Genomic DNA, 19,972 nt, shown 5'->3' with positions numbered 1-19,972 from the left:
GTTTTTCCCGTCCCTCACAGTTTTACTCGGCACGTACCTGTCTAAAACGCATTTTACGATTGCCTTGAACTTTTTCCATAAACACTCAACATTGTCAGTGTCGGAACAGAAATTTTCGTTTTGATCTGTTAGGTAGTCTGTAATCTCCCTTCTATTACTCTTGCTAAACAGATAAACCTTCCTCCCTTTTTTTTATATTCCTATTAACTTCCATATTCAGGGATGCTGCAATGGCCTTATGATCACTGATTCCCTGTTCTGCACATACAGAGTCGAAAAGTTCGGGTCTGTTTGTTATCAGTAGGTCCAAGATGTTATTCCACGAGTCAGTTCTCTGTTTAATTGCTCGAGGTAATTTTCGGATAGTGCACTCAGTATAATGTCACTCGATGCTCTGTCCCTACCACCCGTCCTAAACATCTGAGTGTCCCAGTCTATATCTGGTAAATTGAAATCTCCACCTAAGACTATAACATGCTGAGAAAATTTATGTGAAATGTATTCCAAATTTTCTCTCAGTTGTTCTGCCACTAATGCTGCTGAGCCGGGAGGTCGGTAAAAGGAGCCAATTATTAACCTAGCTCGGTTGTTGAGTGTAACCTCCACCCATAATAATTCACAGGAACTATCCACTTCTACTTCACTACAGGATAAACTACTACTAACAGCGTCGAACACTCCACCACCAGTTGCATGCAATCTATCCTTTCTAAACACCGTCTGTACCTTTGTAAAAATTTCGGCAGAATTTATCTCTGGCTTCAGCCAGCTTTCTGTACCTATAAAGATTTCAGCTTCGGTACTTTCTATCAGTGCTTGAAGTTCCGGTACTTTACCAACGCAGCTTCGACAGTTTACAATTACAATACCGATTGCTGCTTGGTCCCCGCATGTCCTGACTTTGCCCCGCACCCGTTGAGGCTGTTGCCCTTTCTGTACTTGCCCAAGGCCATCTAACCTAAAAAATCGCCCAGCCCACGCCACACAACCCCTGCTAGCCATGTAGCCGCTTGTTGCGTGTAGTGGACTCCTGGCCTATCCACCGGAACCCGAAACCCCACCACCCTATGGCGCAAGTCGAGGAATCTGCAGCCCACACGGTCGCAGAACCGTCTCAGCCTCTGATTCAGACCCTCCACTCGGCTCTGTACCAAAGGTCCGCAGTCAGTCCTGTCGACGATGCTGCAGATGGTGAGCTCTGCTTTCATCCCGCTAGCGAGACTGGCAGTCTTCATCAAATCAGACAGCCACCGGAAGCCAGAGAGGATTTCCTCTGATCCATAGCGACACACATCATTGGTGCCGACATGAGCGACCACCTGCAGATGGGTGCACCCTGTACCCTTCATGGCATCCGGAAGGACCCTTTCCACATCTGGAATGACTCCCCCCGTATGCACACGGACTGCACATTGGTTTTCTTCCCCTCTCTTGCTGCCATATCCCTAAGGGGCCCCATTACGCGCCTGACGTTGGAGCTCCCAACTACCAGTAAGCCCACCCTCTGCAGCCGCCCGGATCTTGCAGACTGAGGGGCAACCTCTGGAACAGGACAAGCAGCCATGTCAGGCCGAAGATCAGTATCAGCCTGAGACAGAGCCTGAAACCGGTTCATCAGACAAACTGGAGAGGCCTTCCGTTCAGCCCTCCGGAATGTCTTTCGCCCCCTGCCACACCTTGAGACGATCTCCCACTCTACCACAGGTGAGGGATCAGCCTCAATGCAGGCAGTATCCCGGGCAACCACAGTCGTAGTCCGATTGGGGGATGCGTGGGACGAGCTGTCCGTCCCCGACAAACCCCCATCCGGACCCCCACAGTGATGCCCATTAGCAACAGCCTCAAGCTGTGTGACCGAAGCCAACCCTGCCTGAAGCTTGGCGCGAAGGGATGCCAATTCAGCCTGCATCCGAACACAGCAGTTGCAGTCCCTATCCATGCTAAAAACTGTTGTGCAAAGAACGTCTGAACTAATCTACGACCGAGCGAGGTGGCGCAGTGGTTAGACACTGGACTCGCATTCGGGAGGACGACGGTTCAATCCCGCGTCCGGCCATCCTGATTTAGGTTTTCCGTGATTTCCCTAAATCACTCCAGGCAAATGCCGGGATGGTTCCTCTGAAAGGGCACGGCCGACTTCCTTCCCCATCCTTCTCTAATCCGATGAGACTGATGACCACGCTGTCTGGTCTCCTTCCCCAAACCAACCAACCAACCAACTAATCTACAGAGAGCGCAAACAAATCGACACAAAATTTAAACGGTTATTAAAATACAAGATTGCCTAGTAAATGCAGTAATGCTGCTACTTGCGCACTGCTGACACACTGCTCGGCGGCGGAAGGAGACTACGCGATTTTACACTATTCAGGTACTAAAACTCCTGCGCAGGAGAGCTTCTGTAAAGTTTGGAAGGTAGGAGACGAGATACTGGCAGAAGTAAAGCTGTGATGACAGGGCGTGAGTCGTGCTTCGGTAGCTCAGACGGTAGAGCACTTGCCAGCTAAAGGCAAAGGTCTCGAATTCGAGTCTCGGTCGGGCACACAGTTTTAATCTGCCAGGAAGTTTCATATCAGCGCACACTCCGCTGCAGAGTGAAAATCTCATTCTGGAATATTGTCAATAACTTGAGTACGTGGTGTTCTTTAAACACCTAGCGTTGTACTGAACACAACGCACTCTGAGGTTTTCAATTAATCCATTGACCAGTTGTGTGTGTCCTGTCTATCACTGTCTCCTGATGATTTATTCCATTATCTGTGTGTTGAAGATATTGTATCTGTCTGTCTGTCAGTTATTCTTGTGTCCTACTTTCATTTGGTCTGTTATTTCCCCAGAGGTTTCTCCTCCAAACTTCTAGATTTTGATTGTTCCCTGCTAATGAATCCAATTGATCCAGCGCCTGCACAATTGCATTTACATCTGACTTGGATATTCCAATTAATTTTCTTGTACCATCGGAGGTAACTTGATCATAATGATTGATATTAATCCGTTTCTTTCAAGGGATCATCTAAATACAAGTTCTTTTCGACATAAGTCTGGAAGAACTCTTTGTAACCACTATTACTAAAGTTTCTACTTTCGAATAGGTCTCTACGAACGCAATTCTGAGCGCTGCTGGACCAACGCTGGTTCATGAACACTTGCATAAACCCCTGATATGTTTTGCTTTGCGATCCAATTTTCATACCCCAGGATAGCGCTTCGCCTTCTAACCTACTTATAACACAGCCTATTTTCTTTTTGTCATCCCAATGTTCCAGAAAGACACCTGAAATTGCCACTTAAAAGCTACACGATGTATCTGTCCTTTTGGCGAAAAGCTATGGAATTTGCACCCACTCAGGAACTGGTCATTTGAGACTACCTGTTGTTTACTCCTATCTTGAGACTTTTCCTGTTCGAATCACATCTCCAGTCTCCCCTTTATTTCAGCCTCTACCTGACTAGCATATTCAGATACCTTTTTCAAGTCGTTTTCTTATACCTGCTCTCTTATCTTTCGCAGCTCTAAATGAAGCGCCCCTGCATTGCTTTTGTACTCTTTTTCTATATCTTGGACAACTTTCTTAATGTTATTAGTCTCTAATAATGCGTCTTTGCACACGGCATGCACTGATTTTTACTTCTCGCATTCTCTGCTACACTGTTCTCTTGTAACACCAAATACATGTTCACTGTCAATCACTGTTTACGCTGTCCAAAGTCACTGTTCCGTTAATCCTCTTTCCCTACCTCACGTTTCATCCTTTTCACTGGTGAAGTTCTTTACTCACTGTTCAACACAATGTTCACCTTCGTATTCTCCAGGTATTTTACTTGTATGCCGTGATTTTTAGTACGCACTTTGTTACAATGACTGCTTTGTGCAGACACTGTTACCCCACTTAGCAGGATACTCTTCAGCTACATCACCATAAGGGATGCCATGTACAGTGCCCTCTGTGGCATTGTAGCGAGAAGGAAGTGATTCTGCCTTACTTCTCTGGTTCTTGTATCACTAATCTGGTGTCTTGCTGCTTTGGTAGTCCCTCGTCACACAGTAGTAGCGCTCAAGCGGCAGGTTCAATATAGGTTTGTGGTCCTGCTGATGTGGGGTGTGTTGGGATGCCAGTTGTTAAATGTTAACAACATTTTTTACTATACTCGTTTTAATAAAGAAAATACTTTGAGCACACGTCATAGAATTCCCAATATGACGGCTCTTGGCTATGCCGTTATATTCAACCCTTTACAAGACATTAACACATTTCTCACCTTCCATACTCGTGATATACATTGCCCACGATACGTGGCGTTCACTGATAACTAACCTTCACCTTATATCTTATTTAACAGCTGGAATATTTACTCGCGACCGTTCGTTTGGAGCTGCCCCCCGGTTACTCGATCGTGCGTTTTGAGTGGCGCCTCGCTACTAACTAGCTCTGTCTTACCGTCGAACAAGAGAGACCCCACCTTCCTCCCTCAGCCAATAGGGACACTTCACTCGTCTCCTACGTACATATATCGAAACTCCCAGCCAATGGGCGTTTAGATCGCTGTTGCCAGGCGGATCTGACGTCACGTTTGCGGACGTTGTGACGGAAGTTAATCTCGGGACACTGTCTCAGATTGTAAGATCCTACTCCTGAATAGTCGAATCTTATCCCTACTAAGGTTGCACAATATTGCCTCCTATGATTTTATCATTAATGCTCCTTGCTGATCCATAATTGTCAGATGTACCTGTAGCCTGGCTGCTACCGAGCATTCCCAATAGCATAAATGTACGTAATACTTGGCCTAAACATGTGAAGGGAATGCACTTATGCATTACAAAATTGTTATCTGATGTCAATAGAGTCGAAGTGAAAAGGCTAGCCTGCCGTCTCAAGGTCGTATGGAAACAAGTTAAACACAGTAACTCCAAAGTCACGCAAAAATAACTAGAACGCAGCAACAAAGCCACTACACTCCGTCAATATAATCCCAGTGATTTGGCATTGGTCTGGAATCCTGTGACAAAAAAGGAATGAACTAAGAAGTTCACTCCTTGGTATGAGGGCCACTTCCCTCTGTTGCGCATCTCCTCCATAGTGAATGCCGAAACTCAGTTACCTGATCGTACTACAATAATATACATTGATCGGCCAAAGCTGTATTACGACCCAGCGGTGCTGCCTCAAGCAGCACTGCTGCATCTACCCCTAAAGTCGCTCCAGGGGGTAAAGATGTCACCACAACTAAGCAGAGGAAGAAGCATGTCCTCGCTATGCTTTGAGAAAGAGGCATCCCTATGCCCTGAGGGCCAGGGACTAAATGAGAAGGACATAGCGATATGAATGTGACATAAGCGTAAGAAAGATAAGAATCATTTACTTATTTGTTTGTGTCTGTAAAATGTATTAGCCACACAGAACTGAATGCAAAGGAGATGCCAGCTATTCTGGTAAAACCAAAAGTATTGCAAGGATTGCTTGTGCTCTTTTATTTTTCTAATTGTGTCATGCTATAAGACGTAGTGTTAACCATCAGCAGCTTGAGTAGAAGAATGAGATAAGATTCAAGTAATGAGATCTAATTGATAAGTGAGTTAGTTAATTAACACTTTTTCAGTTGCAGCAAATTAGTTCCAGTTTCAGGAAAACGTGAAAGTATGAGTAAGTTTGTGATATAGCAGTCACGAGTTACATAAGTTATATGTAGCTTCCCCTTAGCCTGGTAATGAACAGAAAAGCTAAAGAGTATACAGTGTTACAAATCCACAGTAACGCATTGCTTAACTTTATTAGTTAATGCAGGCCCAGGAAAACAAAGACCTCCACGAGGCGTATAGGAAACTAAGTCAGTTTGCATAATGTCTCTATAAGTGAAATACCCGCCAAATGTAGAAAATGGCCTGTCATACACTCAATAATAATCAATTTCTCAGAAACACATGTGGACGCATTCTCAGAAACACACGTGGACGCAAATCAATGCAAGTGCTATGAACACATGAAAAACACAAGTTATGCTCCACTCGAGTGTCAGTCGGAAACTACTTCTTGCCCATAATTTGAACTATTTGAAAATGCAGAGTACGATAATGCCATCTCACTCAGTAGTACCGTTGGATAGCTTGAGGTACAAAACCTCGCACTAGCTAGTAACAGCTGTTAAAGTAGACAACTGTTTTATTTCTTCTTACAATGCTTCACGCATAGTGCAGTTCTGGTTCTAAACAAGTACTATGAGATGTTTTGTCAGTCAATTATTTATATTGCCATGAGCAAATTGCTATGTATGTCTACACAGAGTGTAATACAAATGTAACACTTTACTCATTGCCATAGCTTTTAATGTCAGCCAATGAAATAGTTTATTAAAACTGTGCAACACTTGAAACTTACACGATTTGAGTTACAACCTTACTTTTAAACAAAGCCTGTGCTATTATTTTACGCTCAGATTTCGCACACAGAGACAACAGTTCAATCCTGTTTACGTTCAGGATTGTTGGTTGCCCGTGAGCTGGAGGTTCGAAAGAGCGCCAGCTCCGCCACCACTTCTAGCGGCAAATAGCGGCCATCGATCTCACGTGGTACGCTGTTCAGCTGTCTGGCCTCGTGACTGCTTGTTGTTTATGGTTTGCACGTGTGAGCTCCTGTACTAACCGGAGTATACTGGAAAATCACTTCCCTTCATAAAACGCTCACTCTATCCCAATTTGGCAAAGAATTATTAAAATGTAAAGTTAGAACATAAAATTCTTTACCAAATAACTCCAGTGTTACACTCCTCGAAGCTCACCTCAAAGCATTCTGCACAATCTACCATACAAATCATGGCACGCAAGATAATGCTAATAGCTTTCATTGGATAAAGGAAAATATGTTTAGCTTCTTACGCAACCTGACTCCGTTGTGCGATCGATGAAGCAGAACCATAATGGACGTAGTTTTCAGAAAGACAAGTATACCGGTCCCATTATGAACTTCAGTTAATGCTTCCCGGCAGATTTGGTTGTCCTATCTGTCATTGTAGCAGGAGTTATTAAAGGAGATTCAGTTTTTGGCAAGGCCCCACTACGATATGCATTTTCGTGGAAATCCTTGGTACTTGCGAGAGAGACAGTATAGTATGCCAGCATAGTCAAATCCTGCCCTAGTAAACTTACTCCTAATAGATATTTCAGACTAAGCAGAGATCGCACATTACGATACAAATACCGCGAAGTTTTATTCAGAATACTATGTAAGTGTTAACGTGTTCAGTAATGCTTCACTTAAATCAGGGCGAGTACTGCTATTTATTTTGTAACTGCAGTCACAGTATAAGGACCTGAGCATCTAAAAGCGACAATAGGTAATTGGCTCTCCTGGAAGGGGGAAAGAATTGTACATGGTAACGGGTAATAATTATAAAATTTTTTATTGTATTCCGCTTCCATCATTTTGACTTAGCTTCAGGCAGCAGTGTGAGCACTTATGTAACGTACTCCCCACAGTGCTTGTGGCCGGCTGTCACGCTATTATACTGAGCTAGGAATTCCACCGTGGTATTGCTGAGTGAGAGAAGCCAACTTTCTGCCACAGACCCACCAATGGGAGTACCGGGTGCCATCATGTGAGGTACACAAGAGGGTTGGCGAGGTAGTGGCCGCAACAGTGGATCGCTCTCTTTCCTGCCAGCTTCCTTACCCTATGGATGTGTCCACTGGCCCTACATACGCAAAATGCTCTTTCCATAGCACGTGCAGTTCACTCTGTGGCTGTAGCCAGTTTTCTAGCTTAGTAGTAGTTCTTGGGAATAAAACCCATTCTATCCCTGAATCCTCACATATGTCATTTTACATTTAGGAAAAACACCCCTGATGCCCACCTCGGCACCTGATACCATCCTGACATGTATAAGTTCTATCATCTGCATACAGTAGTGTACTGCACTAAACAGATGTCAGGTCATAATCATTATTAGGAACAAGAAAGGGCGCAGTAAATATGGCTGTGGGGAAACAAACTTTAGTTTGTTCTATAGTGGACATCCCTTTATCAACAATAAAAAAACTTACTTTCAGTCCTGCAGTTATGATTTTAATAGTTCAAGGTTATTATCCCAAATTCCACAGAAGTTTATTATTTCTGAAAGTAATGTGTGACCTACACAGTCATCAGGTATTTGACTACAAAGTCTGTAGCAGCAACAACTGTCAAATTTTTTCTAAATTCATATTGTGATCTACTAATTATTCTTAGATTTTCAAAATAAACATGTAAGTCTTGATAAATTATACATTGCAATACCTTAAAATAGTTGGGCACTGGAAACTGGCCATGAGTATTTATCTTCATTTTTCATATTCTGAAACTACTCTTGACACTTTAAGCTCATCAGGAAAATATTTCATTCATTAAAATTCATCCGTCTTTAAGCATTTGCGAGCAATCGATGTCATCATGAGTAATGTACAAGAGCTTTTATAAAGTATGATTGATATTTCAAGACATATAACTGGGGTTCCACACATAACTATAGTACACATACATAATAAAACAGTACAATTGATACATAAAGATTTCTTCACATGGTTAATAGTTAAATTTGGAACTACAGATTGTTACGTTACTTACTACATTTCACGTGAAAAAAGAGCAGAGGCATAAACAAAAATTTTCTCTGTGGGGTAAATACTAAAATATGATCTGAACATTATTTATTATTTGCATATTCATTACATATGTAGAGCAAACACATGAGAAGAGACAAAAAAGCATATGGAGAGGTATAAACAAACAGTAGTTTGAGTTGTTTAGTAAATAAGTTTTACTTCTGAAGAGTCTTCAAATTTATAAGAGTGTAAAAAGCTATGTCTTTCAGCCATTTTTGAGTCTTATTTTTAAAGATATCAAGAGAGATGCCATGTGCTTGCACAGGCAGTGTTCTGTAAAGCTTATTCCAATGTAGTCTTAACTCTTTTGTGTTTTTTAATTCGAGTTGTAGATATGTCTGTCTGTAATGTTCGATGAGTATTATGATTATGAACAGACTGCTTAAGGTTGTAACTGTAAAAGTTTTCTTTTACTTACAAAAGACACGGTCTGTCATTATCTATAAATCCTCGAAATAAGGCATATACAATATGTTATTTTTTGTAATCCTAGAACTGCTCCTGATGGCTTTCGTCCATCAAATAAAAATTTCTGTGGACCTTGGAGAATGACCCCATAAAAAAAATGCCATAACTTATGTGGCAAGGTATAACAGGAATTAATCAGTAGTTTTTCAGGAACACAGCTGCATAATTTTTTTAGTCTATAGATGACTTATGAAAGCTTTCGAAATATATAGTCTATGTGACACTCACACATTAATTTTGTATCTAGGTGTATGCAAACAAGTTTGCTAGAAGTGGATTCAACATCAACATTGTATAAACTCAAAGCAATATTTACAGTCTTTTCATTGTTAACAGCTAACTCATTGGCTTCAAACCACATATTAGATAATCTGACGAACTCTTTACATTGATCCTTCAGTTAATTATGTTCTTCCATGAATTGATGAAAGTTGTATCATCTGTGTGAAGCAGAGATTTGCATATCTTATTGCTTGGCAGGTCATTTATAAATGTTATAAACAGTAGCAGCCCTGGCATTGATCCTTCGAGAAAACCTCTAATGACAATCAGTAATTGTGACTTTAGACTATTGCAGCTTACAATTTGCTTTCTGTTACCAAAATATGATTTAATGAGTTACAGTTTCAGATCCCTGATGCCATAAGACCGTTGTTTTTTCAGCAATATTGTGTGGTTTACTGTCTCAAATGTCTTGCTCAAGTCCACTAAAGCAGCTTCTGCAGATAATTTGGATTCAAAACAAGATTCCACAATACATTTTCAACAGCTTTAATTGTTGATCACTGAGACCTAAAACCGTATTGAGATTTAGTCAATGTATTGTTTCTTGATAAATGCATGTGAAGTTGCTTTTACACACGATATTCAATTTTTTTGAGAAAATAAGTATCAGAGATATTGGACGATAATTATTAGTGCGGGATTTATCACCTTTTTGTGTAATGGAATGACTACTGTGTTTTTTCGACATTCAGAAGAATACCACTGACAAATAACCAGTTTATGGGTGAGCAGAGAAATCAAGTCTATTTCTTCTAATCACAAAATTTGGAAGGCCATAAATACCTTCTGATTTGGAACCAATTAATTTTGCTACTAATTTAATGATATCACATACATCTACTTTTGCCTAATAACAAGTTGGCAGCATAATTTTGTAAAAATTGGTTTATGTAAGTAGATTTTGAACTAGAGTTTGAACTCTTAGAATGAGGAGACCAAGTATTGAGATTTGCAACATCGATAAAAAAATAGGTTGAATTCATCTGGAGTGAAATTAGCATCATTTATAACTTTTACATAATGGTTACCTGTACCTAATTCTGCCTTAAAGTCCCTCCACTCACCCTTATATTTATTATTGGAGTGTCTGATGAAGTTACCATTTGCTCTACATTTGGCTAATCTAATCTGTGATGTGTAGTGTCTCTTCAGGCTAATGTAAGCTGTTTTTCAACACTACCATTTTCACCATATCATGGCATATCATGTGGTGTGAACCATTAATGTAGAGTTGTTTGGCCATGTTTAATCGCTTTAGTTTTGTTTAGTTTGGTAACCAATGGACAGAAAGTATTGAAAATCTTATATAGAATACTAACAAATACACTTTTTTATACAATACACACATTCATATAATACATCGAGGTTATACATATACTGTCCAATTATTACAACTGTTTTGCTATTCATATGGCGAAACTAGCCAAGACCTCAGAGAAGCTAAACACAGTTTTATTTATTGGTGAGCCAGAAACTTTTTTTGAAAGTAGCTCTGATGAACTTAAACCAGAAAATGGTTTTTTAAATGTTTTTTTAAAATCTGCCTTATTCACAACATTATTTCTTTTTATTCACTCAGATATGTTTTGACATCTATGTGTCATGTTCGATGGGTCAGATTTATTTCTATAAAGTAAAACACAAAGTTTACAATAGTTTTTCTATTGTAGGTCTAATAATTATTACATTAGTATTTCGTTTGGTTTGTTTCGATTTCTCACATGAAAATTACATTGCTAGTAAAAATCAATAAAAAAATAGGAGTGCGGGTAAGCTATTACAAGCAGCATAGTGAATGCATTATTGTGGCCAAGATAGACACGAAGCCCATGCCTACTATGGTAGTACAGGTATATATACTAACTAGCTCTGCAGATGATGAAGAAATTGATGAATGTATGATGAGATAAAATAAATTATTCAGATAATGAAGGGAGACGAAAATTTAATAGTCATAGGTGACTGGAATTCGAGAGTAGGAAAAGGGAGAGAAGAAAACTTAGTAGATGAATATGGATTGGGGGTAAGAAATGAAAGAGGAAGATGTCTGGTAGAATTTTGCACAGAGCATAACTTAATCATAGCTAACACTTGGTTCAAGAAACATAAAAGAAGGTTGTATACATGGAAGAATCCTGGAGATACTAGAAGGTATCAGATAGATTATATAATGGTAAGACACAGATACAGGAACCAGGTTTTAAATTGTAAGACATTTCCAAGGGCTGATGTGAGCTCTGGCCACAATCTATTGGTTATGAAATGTAGATTAAAACTGAAGAAACTGCAAAAAAGGTGGGAATTTAAGGAGATGGGACCTGGATAAACTGACTAAACCAGAAGTTGTACAGTTTCAGGGAGAGCCAAATGGAACAATTGACAGGAATGGGGGAAAGAAATACAGTAGAAGAAGAATGGGTAGCTCTGAGGGATGAAGTAGTGAAGGCAGCAGAGGATCAAGTAGGTAAAAAGACGAGGGCTAGTAGAAATCCTTGGGTAACAGAAGAAATATTGAATTTAATTGATGAAAGGAGAAAATATAAAAATGCAGTAAATGAAGCAGGCAAAAAGGAATACAAACGTCTCAAAAATGAGATCGACAGGAAGTGCAAAATGACTAAACAGGGATGGCTAGAGGACAAATGCAAGGATGTAGGAGTAAGATAAATACTGCCTACAGGAATATTAAAGAGATCTTTGGAGAAAAGAGAACCACTTGTATGAATATCAAGAGCTCAGATGGAAACTCAGTTCTATGCAAAGAAGGGAAAGCAGAAAGGTGGAAGGAATATATAGAGAGTCTATACAAGGGCGATGTACTTGAGGACAATATTATGGAAATGGAAGAGAATGTAGATGAAGATGAAATGGGAGATATGATACTGTGTGAAGAGTTTGACAGAGCACTGAAAGACCTGAGTCGAAACAAGGCCCCACGAGTAGACAACATTCCATTAGAGCTACTGACCGCCTTGGGAGAGCCAATCCTGACAAAACTCTACAATTTGGTGAACAGGATGTATGAGACAGACGAAATACACTCAGACTTCAAGAAGAATATAATAATTCCAATCCCAAAGAAAGCAGTTGTTGACAGATGTGAAAATTACCGAATTATCAGTTTAATAAGTCACAGCTATAAAATACTAACACGAATTTTATGCAGACGAATGTAAAAACTGGTAGAAGCTGACCTCGGGGAAGATCAGTTTAGATTCCATAGAAATATTGGAACATGTGGGGCAATACTGACCCTACGACTTATCTTAGAAGAAAGATTAAGGAAAGGCAAACCTACGTTTCTAGCAATTATAGATTTAGAGAATGCTTTTGACAATTTTGACTGGAATACTCTTTTTCAAATTCTGAAGGTGGCAGGGTAAAATACAGGGAGTGAAAGGCTATTTGCAATTTGTACAGAAATCAGATGGCAGTTATAAGAGTCAAGGGGCTTGAAAGGGAAGCAGTGTTTGGGAAGGGAGTGAGACAGGTTTGTAGCCTCTCCCTGTTGTTATTCAATCTTTATATTGAGCAAGTAGTAAAGGAAACAAAAGAAAAATTCGGAGTAGGTATTAAAATCCATGGAAAAGAAATAAAAACTTTGAAGTTCGCCGATGACATTGTAATTTTGTCAGAGACAGCAAAGGACTTGGAAGAGCAGTTGAACGGAATGGACAGTGTCTTGAAAGGAGGTTATAAGATGAATATCAACAAAAGCAAAACGAGGATAATGAATGTAATCGAATTAATTCGGGTGATGCTGAGGGAATTAGAATAGGAAATGAGACACTTAAAGTAGTAAAGGAGTTTTGCTATTTGGGGAGCAAAATAACTGACGATGGCCAAAGTAGAGAAGGTATAAAATGTAGACTGGCAATGGCAAGGAAAGCGTTTCTGAAGAAGAGAAATTTGTTAACATCGAGTATAGATTTAAGTGTCAGGAAGTCGTTTCTGAAAGTATTTGTATGGAGTGTAGCAATGTATGGATGTGAAACATGGACGATAAATAGTTTGGACAAGAAGAGAATAGAAGCTTTCGAAATGTGGTGCTACAGAAGAATTCTGAAGATTAGATGGGCAGATCACATAACTAATGAGGAGGTATTGAATAGAACTGGGGAGAAGAGGAATTTGTGGTACAACTTGACAAGAAGAAGGGACCGGTTGGTAGGACATGTTCTGAGGCATCATGGGATCACAAATTTAGTATTGGAGGGCAGCGTGGAGGGTAAAAATCGTAGAGGGTGACCAAGAGATGAATACACTAAGCAGATTCAGAAGGATGTAGGTTGCAGTAAGTACTGAGAGATCAAGAAGCTTGGACAGGATAGAGTAGCATGGAGGACTGAAGAGCACAATAACAACAACAGTAAAAATGTGTTTATACAGATCGGTTTTGTGCCATTTGGTCACTTTGTCAGCATTTCATCTTCAAAGCAGTTGACAAAGAAAATTTGTATAATTCTGAAGCTTACACAGCGGCGGGGCATGGTCAACGCCACCTAGAGAGAAGGTGGCGTTGGCATGTTGCGGCATGGCCCGCAGCGACTCTTCTACTGTCGGCAGCTTGGCTCGGCGTATGACGCTATGTAGTGGGGCGCGGCTGTATTGTGGGCACGCATGCTTGACTGGACCGTCGTGGCCTAACACAGTGTCGTGCACGCCCGAAGACGCGTCTAGCACAAATAGCGCAAACAGCTAAGCGGCCCGCGGCGGCAAACCTCTAGGTGTCGCTATGGTTGCCAGCATATAAGACCGGCAGTGTAATATTGATTCGGATCGAACTGCGGGAAAGATCCCACTTCCAACACCAGTTTGTACATGTCAGGATGGTATCAGGTGGGCATCTGGAGTCTTTTTCCTACACGTAAATTGAGAAATACCAGGATTAAAGGAAAAAATGGGTTTTATTCCCAAGAACTACCACTAAGGGATACAATGTTCATGAAAACTGGCTACAGCCATGGAGTGAATCACACATGGTACGGAAAGAGCATTTCACCCTCCATAGGAAGGACTGGTGGACATGTCCGGAGGGAAGGAAGCTGGCGTGCAAGAGAGAAATCTTATTTATTAAGAGGCCCTCTAGATTGTGTGTGAAACAGTTTTACATGCATAAGTGGTCGATATTTATTTGGTTTTACAAGCTAACCCCACTACAAATAATGCACTTGAACAATCAACAGACAAATATGAGATGGAAAGAAAACCTACACATCTCGAAGGGAAAGGTATTGAGGGAGATATGACTATTATACAAGAATTTGTACTAGACTGGAAACTAAACTAAACCTAAAACAGACCAACGTTTTACGAGATGTGATGACACCTCGTGTTCCTTTTAGTATATTTCTGACATAACAAATGAAAAACCTGGTGCTTCGACTTTCTAAAACATAAAATGCAGATTCCTCTTCCTCTAGCTTCTCGTATAGTGTGTGAAATTTCCCTTCTGTACCACGTAATGACATTTCTCGGATCCACAGTCTTTTTTGCGCTGATTTGCCCTTCTGTCTCCCTTCTCTATAGTTCGCATCTTGTGCGACGGCGCCTCAGCGCATGTGGGCGCAGCAGGAAATGTAACGTCTAGAGAAACAAAAACAATATATTATGTAGTAATTAGAGAATTAGATGTATCATATTGTGTCATTGTATAAAATTATGTATTTTTTTATTATTTATTTCTGAAAACGTCTGCGTCGGCGAGTAATAAAACCGACACAGAAGATAAATGTTAAACAGAGATTAAAAAAGGAACTAGTATATAATACGTGTTGAATATGAATGTCTTTGTCGTCTTAATTTGGAAGTTGTGCGAGTAAGATCTCCTGTTGTTGTCGTAGAGAACGCCAATGTAGCATTCTTTTGTCGAGACTAAGCAATGTACGCCATTACGTGTGAATTCACAAAGGTCTGTAATCACTGAGATATTTAAAGGTTTTAATAGAGTTGTTTAAATGAAAACTTGTATTATTTATTGTTAAGCTTGCTTGCATATTATCCCATCCTGTTGAGACATTTTTTCAGTTAATTAAATATTATCTGTGGTGCTGAGCTGCGTGGAGAACGAAGAGCCGCTGCCGCGGCGTATTTAAACGACTTACAATGTAGTCGAGCATACCGCAAGGAAGCGGTAAAATAATAGTAAAATAACATTATTTCTTTTAGCTCCCAGACTGGCAGCGAAGATCAGCAGATTTTATGATGTGTTGCAGATTGACGCGGGCTGCTGATAGGATATAATTTACAGTGCAAATAATTTAATGTACCTTCAGAATCTGATAGGAATCTTGCTGTGCTCCGTTCTGATCTGGCAAACTTTATAGTGACAACGTATTTTTTAATGAGAGTCTCATGTTCTTGGGCTAGTCGTGGTATGAAATAGCATTTTAACGAGAAATAAAATCCACTGCGAACTTGTGTTTTTGAACGATCACACGAACTGTAACATCAGTGTTCATAACAAAGTAATTTCAACTTTTAATCACTATGAAGTAGGGAAGATATATTGATTCTTAGCATGAGTTGCAGTTACGAAAAATCGTTCCTTAAATTGTAGGCCAGATACAGAACAATAAGACTTCCATATATACATTTTATTCCGCTAAAAGGTAATGATGATAAAGAAAAGCAAAGCACAGCATTGCTAAAAGTATTTCACGTAACTCTTTTCGTAAATGTGTTGTTACAAAGAGAATAAATAAACCAGAGCCACAATTTTACAATCCGCGAGAGAGTTGTACGTGAAACTGTCGCCCAAAATCGCGGGGCCCGAATTTGCAGTGGCCACAAATATAAAATTTTATGTATTTTTCTTTCAGTGTTGATTGTTATGTATGTGTAGATATATATGTATTTAGTGATAAATGTGTGTATGTATATCATGATCAATGCTATGTATTAATGAATGTGTAAACACTCTTTCATGACAAAACGTACTACTGCAAACGAGTCTGAGAAGACGATCCTGATAGTACTGAGAAGCTGTAACGACTACATAATCCGGGGGTAGCCGAACCCCGAGATAAGATAAACTAAAGGTAAGACTACAGTGTAGTTGTCCTGTTTGTAGAAGTCGAGCTCCAGTGAAGTGATCTCATTTCGCTAGTGGTGTGCATATTGTGCGTAGTTTGATGTTAGTGTTTGTGACAGGACAAAGTTGATGGTAGATAGTAATTTTTAGTGTGCAGTTAGTGTAGATAAATTAACGTATTTTGTGTGCAAGGGGCAAAACTGTCAGACTTTGTGGTTTAGTAAGCAATTTATGAATATGGTTAAGTTGCGTAGTCAACGTCCGAGCAATATGGATACTGAGGAACAACAATTAGTTAGTGCAGGAAATGTGGAACCGGGTACCTCAAGTAGTACTAGTACTCTCTTTGAGGATATAACATGTGAGAATGTGGGGGCAGGGGCACAGGAAGTGGTGCCACCGCCCACTAGTCCTCAAGGGGATGTAGAGAAAGAAGTTGTACCACCACCAGAAAAGCAGGAACCAGAGAGTGGTAATCTGCCTGGTGGGTATTCGCTTCAGGCTATATTAGAGCGCGTGCTGAATTACCGGACAGAATTTGCGCAACAGCAAGTCGAGCGAGACCGCCAGCAAGCTGAGCGAGATCGTAGGCTAGCAGAAAATTTACTTGCCCAGCAAGCTGAGCGAGATCGCCAGTTAACAGAAAGTTTCCTTGCCCAGCAAGCTGAGCGAGATCGCCGGCAAGCTGAGCGGGACCAGCAACTTGTGCAATCGTTAGAAAACATGAAAAAAGAGATTGCAGATATGAAACAGAATTATGAGCAGGAGCTGACTGAACAGGTCAACAACCTGCAAGTAGCAAACACTAACAGGGTAGACGAAATAGGTGTATTAGCCAATCGAGTAGAAAAGCTAGAAATAGATTCCACGCAGCTTGTAGAGCAGAAGTGGAACGAACAAGCAACTAAAATTGAAACAGAATTCAACTCATGGCTAGAAGTGAAGGAGTGTGAGATTGACAAGAACATTAATTCCAAAGTACAAGCAGCCATAGCAAATAGAGGCTCCGAATCGTTCAGTACCGTAGTAAATAGTCAGGTACAGAACGACGTGCAAACCATCAAACAAATACTCAGTGAGGATATTCCGCAGTGGCAAGTGAATATGAACAAACGGATATCCGACCTGGAGAAGGGTTTAGCACAAAGCAGAAAACATTTGGAACAGGAACCTCTGTCGCCAACAGCCCATGGTTTTGGCAACGCACAAACTTATACGCGATACAACAATGGGGAATCTGTAGTCGATAATGCGAAGAGCTGTAGCTTCGGTTCGGAGCACACAGCATATGTCCAAGGAGCAAAACCATGTAGTTCAAAAATATTAGTGGAAGAAAGTTTAATCAAAAATAGACAATTTCAAACGTTTACTACTGAACGGAAATCAGTACACCCAGTAGTATTCATAAAAAGCTTTAAAAATATCTTGCCCAGTGTGTGGAACGAAACACAGAAAATTCAGTACGTAATGTCGTACATTCAAGGTGATGCAGCGTTGTGGGCTACAGAAGTAGCAGACAGCTGCATGACATATGAACAGTTCGAAAGGGCATTTCTATCGAAATATTGGTCGCCTTGTATACAAGAGCGGCTAAGAAAAGAAGTATATAATCCCGAACCGTACTCACCTCGTCTGGGGAATTTGAGACGGTATTTTGAAAAATATATAAACAAAACACGCTACTGGGACGAGCCTATATCACCAAGAGACATAATAAGACTACTAAAATCACATTTACCCATTCATATCAAAGAGAAATTAATACACGTACCAGAAAGTGATATGGAAAACTTCCTGTCTGTTCTAGATTCTATAGACTTGATACAGGAAGATGCAAAATCAGCGTGTGATCACTCGCGGAATAATGGGTCAGGATGTAAACATGACAGAAATAGTAGTGCACAAAACCACAACCATGGAAATGGTGGGGGTGGTAACAAGCGGCAAGAACATTCGCAAAATGGTAGTAATGGTAGAGGCCAGAACGGGTATGGACAAACAACTTATAACAAAAGGCGTCGATTTGACGACCGGTACGAATCCGGAATGTCAGGGACCAACCGCTGGAAAAATGCGCGAGGTCAGTGGCAGAGCAATTATAGTGATAGTAATCGAAATTGGCAGCAAAATCAGCGAAGAAGCCCAGAGCGACAGGGTAATGACCGGTATGACAACAATAGACCACCGCCGCAAAACGCGCCTATTGCGCAGCCGTGGCGGCCGACAAATCAGAGTGTACATATAGTGGAGGTCGCGGACAATAGCCTTCCAAGTACTTCACAAGTAACTAATTCAACAAACTAGAATCGGCCTCGATATGCTCTCCATCGATGGCCGAGGGATGGAGTGAGAGCAACACGAGTGATAATAATATACCTGGGATACGTATGCTGCGATACAACGATGGTGTCAGTATGGATAAAGATCTACTGAACGAACCACACGAATGTAAGAAAGATAATAACGAAAATGTGCAAGCTATTATCGAAGCGAAAATCAATGATGTTGCAGTGAATATAATCATCGACACAGGTGCCTCAGTAAGTGTAATGAGTATGGAGTTATTTAAGGCACTGGGAAAAGGACATAGCATTCCGACTTTCCCGGTTAATAATTGTAAGGTGTCTGGAGCCATTAGTGCACAGAGCCAATCAGTTAAGTACCAGGTGCAGGTGGAGATTTGTAAGGAGGGCGAAGCCATAGTGAGCTCGTTCCTCGTTGTTAAAGGATTGAAGGTGGCCTGCATTCTGGGAGTAGATTTTCTCCGTGAGAGGGACGCATTGATCGACCTCTCCTTGGGGAAATTAAGCATAGTTAATAGGGGTAGGAGGATTGAGTTATCTATGATGAAATCGAAGGAGGTACTTGTGCCATGTTGTAATCGAATCAATATCAAGGGTAGGAACCCTTGGGTACTACACCTTGATGATTTGTCACATGCAGCAGACCTCTATTACCCGAATTTAGAGGATCGAAATTTTGAAACAAATGTTGAGGCATTTCAAACCAAAGTGCAGGAATCTGAAGGTTTAAGCGGTAAACAAAAGCAACAGTTGACGCAGCTGCTATCGGAATACACTATGGTATTTACCGACCGACCAGGAATAGTCAAAGGGTACCACTATCACATAGAGGTGATGCCCCACAAAACATACTGTCGCGCAACTTGCTCCATCCCTTGGTCGAGGAGGGAATTAGTAGCTAAAGAGATTCGGAAGATGTTAGAGTGGGATATCATTGAGCCCTCCTTCTCTCCATACAGTAGTCCTCTTGTAGCAGTGGCGAAAGCCAATGGAAAAATCAGGCTAGTGTTAGATGCGAGGGACATTAACAAAATTATCATACCTGTCCGGACTCGCCCTGAGAATTTAGATGAGCAAATACAAAAATTTCATGGAGTACGAATGTAGCTATTTGTTAGCACATCCCCATACGGGGAAGATCAAAGGATTGTATCCACGTAAAGATGTGAAGTTATTTATTCAGTGACATATCACAAATAAAGAGTAATAGTTGTAAGAAGATTTTAATTGGGTTTTAGAATATAAGTA

The 19,972-nt window shown here is 40.7% G+C and overlaps 1 protein-coding gene across 1 annotated transcript; it reads left to right on the top strand.

Moving 5' to 3' along the window:
* The first annotated feature begins 16,658 nt into the window (after positions 1-16,658).
* On the top strand, positions 16,659-18,725 carry LOC124799141 (uncharacterized abhydrolase domain-containing protein DDB_G0269086-like). The gene is made up of 2 exons (XM_047262677.1): positions 16,659-17,730; positions 18,229-18,725. Exons 1-2 carry the CDS (start codon positions 16,659-16,661, stop codon positions 18,723-18,725), a joined length of 1,569 nt encoding a protein of 522 aa, XP_047118633.1.
* Positions 18,726-19,972: the final 1,247 nt, after the last annotated feature.

The sequence above is a fragment of the Schistocerca piceifrons genome, chromosome 5 (assembly GCF_021461385.2).
Source record: "Schistocerca piceifrons isolate TAMUIC-IGC-003096 chromosome 5, iqSchPice1.1, whole genome shotgun sequence".
NCBI classification, from domain to species: domain Eukaryota; kingdom Metazoa; phylum Arthropoda; class Insecta; order Orthoptera; family Acrididae; genus Schistocerca; species Schistocerca piceifrons.
Note: the sequence above shows the minus strand (reverse complement) of the source record. Positions and strands in the feature narration are given on the sequence as shown.

What these genes read in the sequence shown, in the direction of transcription:
- LOC124799141 (XM_047262677.1), top strand. Translation starts at nt 16,659, where the DNA reads ATGGTTAAGTTGCGTAGTCAACGTCCGAGCAATATGGATACTGAGGAA. An exon ending in TGTCCAAGGAGCAAAACCAT is followed by an intron (nt 17,731 to 18,228) that starts GTAGTTCAAAAA and finishes TGTCTGTTCTAG; the next exon opens with ATTCTATAGACTTGATACAG.